We start from the raw sequence: 5,571 nt of genomic DNA, 5'->3' as shown, positions 1-5,571 counted from the left end.
CCTGAAAATACTTCTGCTACGGAAAAAAATAGATTTTTTATTGTGGGTAAAATTATGTAAAAATTTAAATTAATCCATTTAACATATTGATTTTACAATACAGAAAATATTAAAAATAAAAAAAATAATAGAGGAGTTAAAAAATATAATACAGCATGGATCATCCTACTTTGTAACAATGTGGGATTAATTACAAAACAAACAAATTAGATTAATTACAAAACCAGTGCAGCAACCTAACAAGTTTTTAGAGAAGATAATAATGTACAAGAAATATGCCAAAAGAGTGCTTGGTTTCTTTTGCTCTGAAAAAAGAGCCCATGAGATTGGTAAGAGTGAAAGAGGTATTAAGTTTATCTTGCCAAGAAATATTTCAAATCTCATGAAGTGTCCTGTTTTGATCTGTAATCAATGAATGAACCTATATTGTCCAAAGCAGAAAGGGAAAGAAAAAAACAAGGTTATCATGACTGCTGGAAAACACTGCAAATACATTTCTTTCTTGTGGTGGTTTTACAATGGATTCTTGAACAGAAGTGGTGTTTTTTTTTTTGGCATTCTTATTTTTTGTCCACCTTTACCAGCAAATACAACATAATCTGTCATTAGAAGGATACAAAACAATTGAATTCTCAAGCCAAGAAGTTAGTTCTAAAGTTACTTTTGTGAGGCACATAACTAATAAGCAACAACACTTGAATCCCCAAGGGGTTGGCCAAGTGGCAAGGATGAAGGTTCGGATGAGTGGTAAGGCATATGGTTCCGTTCGATTTCCCCTAGCAACAAATTCTTGGGGACACCGGAGCAGAATCCCGGTTGAATTGTTAGGGATTCGAGAGACTAGTTGAGTTGTGCACGAGCTGGTCTGAACACCCGTTATGTGTTAAGTCAAATATTACTTATGCAGCTGCTGCTACATTCATCCACCTTCTGCAAAGCTTTTCCTCCACCCTCTCCGCCACCTCCACCTTCCCATGGATCCTACAAGCACCCAATAATGCATTCCACAAAGCTTCATCCAACTCTATTTTCATACCCAAAATCAACTCCTCTGCTTCCTCCACTCGTCCTGCTCTCCCTAACATGTCCACCATACATGTATAATGCTCCAACACAGGCCTTATCCCAAACTTCTTTTCCATCATATTGAAATACTCTTTCCCCTTCTCTATCAACCCTCCATGACTACAGGCCGTGAGCAATGTTGTAAAAGTCACACTATCTGGCCTCTCACCAGCTTCCATCATCATATCAAACAATCCAAACACCTCACTAAAAATCCCATTCATCCCGTACCCCGCCATGAGTGCAGACCACGAAATCTCATTCCTCAGAGACATTTGATCGAACACCTTACGAGCGCCAACTAAATCACCACACTTGGCATACATTGTGATCAATGCATTCGAGTTGGCCAAGTCCGAGGCAAACCCATTAACCAAAACAGCTCCATGGACTTGTCGACCGAGCCTTAAGGCCGACAAAGCAGCACAAGACTTGAGCACCGGTACAAGAGTCTGGCGGTCAATGGGTTTGTGGGCAAGAAGCATTTGGCGAAATACATGAAGAGATTGAGAGAAAAGGTTGAGAGAGGAATGAGCTCTGATGAGGGTGTTATAGAGGAAGGTTGGTTGACGAGTTGCGAAAGAGAAGAGAATGTTTGCTTGGTGTAATTGGCCACAACAAGCATAAGAAGCTACAAGCTTAGTTCTAATAAAGTTGTGACTTGAAATTCCAAGCATCAAGGTTTGAGCATGGATTCTCTGGAGGTTTCGAAGGTTCTTACTGGAAAAGCAAACTTCAAGGAGATTGGCATAGAATGGTATGATATTGCAAAAAGTCATAACCTTCAACCCTGGGAAGAAAATAATAACAGCGAGCCACATTCACCAAATGATAAATTCTCTCACAAACACCACAATTTTGATTAAACAGGGATGAGTCTATTCAACTATCTATGTTATCGTTCACCAAAATCATAAACTAATGTGAGTGTGATACGTAAAATCAAAAGGGCATCTTGTAATCATCTGAAACAAAAACGAGAATGTCTGTACTCATTTTTGTTTCAAAGAATGTGAGAAGCTTTGAATGTTAAATTTGAACAATCTTCACACAAATTGATTGGTTCAGCTAACAGTAAAGCCATGGAAAGAGAAGAGTTACTGACCGTAGCAGCTGAGTCGGTGAGCGGAGGAGGGTGGCGGAACGGCGAGCTGCCGACTTCAGAAGGGCAACGATTGATTTATATTATAAATAATTAAGAAAAACGTAATTCTAACAAAAGACCTTTTATTATATTATAAAATAATTAATAAAACACAATTAGAAAGAAAAAGAAAATGAAAAAAATATATTTAAAGTGTATAGTGTAATTTGTAATTTTCTGTATAAGAGAAATTTAGGACAAAAACCATCCAATATTTTTTTTTTTAAATTTCCAAAATACTACCAAGTTATTTTAAAACTATCGTCACTGTCTTATCTTATCTTATTATTAATTATGACATATTGACTTGTGTCATCATACTGGTCAAATTCATAAATTATTTTTTTTAAATATATATATAAATTGAATTTAAACTTAAAAAAATGTAAATTAATTTTTAAATAATATAAAATAATTTTTTAAATATAAAAACAAATTCCCTTTGAATTATTAAAAATATATGATTTAGAGTACTTATATGGTGCACCCTAAAAAATGAGCACACCGGTGTACCCTTTTTAGTTTTTGGCTCAGAAAATATTTTCGACGCAATTTTTTTTTATGGTCGTGAATATTGTAGTTATTTAGAGCATACTGCAAATTTTCGAGAAATTCTAAATAATTTACAATTTAGAAAACAAAGTTCAAATAGTTTGTTGCACGAGTTATTTTTTTTTTATGCGTGTGGAATGTAACATGTTTAAAACTTATTTTCGGTACTGTAAATTATTCAGAATTTTATGAAAATTTGCAGGATCCTCTAAATAACTACAATGTACATACTCATAAAATTTTTTTGCCAAAAATACTTCCTGAACCAAAAACACCAACGCGGTGCACTGGCGTACCCCTTTTTGGGGTGCATGGGAGAATCCTCTAATTTAAACGCACATGTTCATCATTCAAATTTTACTTTAAATCAAAATTATATTTTTAAGTAAAACCCTTTCACAAAGCGAACATAACAAACAAAATTAAACTCTTCAAGTTATTAATTGAAATCTACAAAACTTTCAAATCCCAAAAATTATAATGTAACTATTTGGTACTCTATGTTTTTGCAAAGTATCATTTTGATACCTTGTGTTTACAATAATATTCATTTGGTACTCAGTATTTTGAAATCGTACATATTTAGTACACTGTATTTTAAAATCGAACATATTTGGTAGCATAAACTCAAATTTAATTAATAAAATTTTATCAATTTAATTAAATTGCTCTCAATTATGTAAGTTATAAATTTAAATTTAATTACTTAATTACATATAATTGATGTCAGTTTGGTCATATTGACAAAATTTTATCTATCAAATCTGAGTCTAGGGTATCAAATATGTATGATTTTAAAATACATGGTACCATATGAGCATTATTGAAAACAAATTATACCAAAACGATACTTTGCAAAAGCAGAGAGTACCAAATGAGTAAATTCCCTTATAAAAATTTGATCTTGATAACATATTAAAAAAAACCCATTCAAAATCCATTAATTTTTCAAATCCCAAACATTCTAAAAAATTTCATCAATAAATCAACTATAAAAAAACCTACAAATTTTTTGAATCAAACAATTCTTAAAAATTCCAAATGTATTATTATTAAGGGAATTTTTCCTAAATATGGCTTTTTAGCCATTATTTTGCAAAAATATGGGAATTAAACTTTCCCTAATTTGTATGGAAAAATTTAATTAACAAAAACTCAATTTATGGGAAAACTAATCACATAAAGGAACTCAAAATTAAACAAAAATACATCAGCAAAAGGAGGAGTACTATGGTAATTAATGTAGCAGAAACTCCTCTGCTGAAACTTGAGTCCAAACCCCAGCCACATAAAACTCGTTATTTGTGTGTATATTTCTGGGGGTAATTAGTTACATGCATGTTCTAATTGTGTGTGTATATTTCTAGGTTCTTTATGGTAAATGATTACCTATGTTACTAAAATCATAGTTATTTTTTTTTCATTTTTCAATGAAGCGTTCTTCCTCTTTTCCATTCAAATTTGATGTTTCTTTTCATCTTTAATACGAGTAACTAGTCACCTCTTTTATGGTATCTGGTTACCCCTCTTATGGCAGAAGATTACTCCTCTCAGGGTAACTTGTTACTCCTCCTGATACATGTTATTTAACCTAACTCTAGGATTTTTTTTTATATAATTGTCAAAGATCAATAAAGTAATCGGTTACCTTACCCAATATTTGAAAAAAAGAAACGTGTAATCTAAAAAAAAAGAAAAAAATATTTATAATAAATAAAAAAATAATAAACACAATTCATATTACAAAAAAAAATTGCAAAACAACCAAAGAAAAATTTAATATAAAATCAGTTATATAAAAAACAAACAAGTTAAAAATATAATAATCAAATTATAAACATACCCTTCTAAACTAATAAAACTTGATTAAGAGTAAAACTACAACATAAACCAACTTTTATACAAAAATATGGGAAAATAAACCCTAAAAGTGAAAATTAAAAAAACAAAAGTCATAGATTAACTTTTTTTTTAAAAAAAAAGCTATATTTTTTCACACTCTATTAAAAATCTTATATAAAATTTAATTTCCTCTATTATTAATGCCAAAAAGCATTGAGTCGGTATATAAGAGAAACTATTAGCAAATATTTTATATTATTGTTGTCCGTGATTTCATTATTGGAATACAACAAACATAAAATATTGAATAATTTTACCACAAATTTCCTTTATAAAAAGTGAAAAAAATATTTTATTGTGTTTAACTAAAGTTATCTAATGGTAAGGGAAACTTCAAAATTAGGTTTAATATATTCCTCCAACCACCATATTTAAGAAGGGTTGATGCATGAGATTTACTTTATATCTCTAATCACTCATTTATAACCATTTTTGTCTTTAAATTCAAGAGGCTAACTTAATTATCCAAGCACCATTATAAAATATAGTTTTACCAAACCGATTTAAAAGAATGGTCATCACCTCATTTACATCTTTTTCTTTCTCTTTGCTACTTAACTCGAAACTCTTTCATAGCTTATAGAGTAAATTTTCTTTACCACCCAATATGACAAAAGAAAGTTTACTTGCATATTTCTAGTAGAGCATTTAACTACCCCGATTTGAGAAAAGAAAGTTAAAAAAGATGTTATGGTTGCATATGTAATAATGTAATAAAAGTATCGCTATTTTACTAGCAGTGATGGAGCGAGACTTTGGCAAGAAGTAAGGTTTTCAATAAATTTAAAGTTTTAGTGAGGACTTTTATGTTATTTTTTTTAGTTGTGTTAAAATATTTAATTAAAATTTTATTAAAATTTCAAATAGAAAAAATCGAAGTGGGATTTGATCCCTCACATTAGCCTTAC

At 30.7% G+C, this 5,571-nt stretch overlaps 1 protein-coding gene across 1 annotated transcript; it reads right to left on the bottom strand.

The window, feature by feature from the left end:
• Positions 1-369: 369 nt before the first annotated feature.
• On the bottom strand, positions 370-2,305 carry LOC133824704 (pentatricopeptide repeat-containing protein At4g16470-like). The gene is made up of 2 exons (XM_062257671.1): positions 2,171-2,305; positions 370-1,855 (listed from the first exon to the last, which is right to left on the bottom strand). The coding sequence occupies exon 2, from the start codon at positions 1,842-1,844 to the stop codon at positions 900-902; it is 945 nt and encodes a 314-aa protein (XP_062113655.1). The 5' UTR covers positions 1,845-1,855; positions 2,171-2,305; the 3' UTR covers positions 370-899.
• Positions 2,306-5,571: the final 3,266 nt, after the last annotated feature.

Source organism: Humulus lupulus, chromosome 3, assembly GCF_963169125.1.
Source record: "Humulus lupulus chromosome 3, drHumLupu1.1, whole genome shotgun sequence".
In the NCBI taxonomy this organism is placed as follows: domain Eukaryota; kingdom Viridiplantae; phylum Streptophyta; class Magnoliopsida; order Rosales; family Cannabaceae; genus Humulus; species Humulus lupulus.
This window is presented reverse-complemented; position numbering and strand designations above follow the sequence as displayed.

Coding starts and splice junctions, on each gene's coding strand:
- LOC133824704 (XM_062257671.1), bottom strand. CDS start 1,844: ATGACTTTTTGCAATATCATACCATTCTATGCCAATCTCCTTGAAGTT.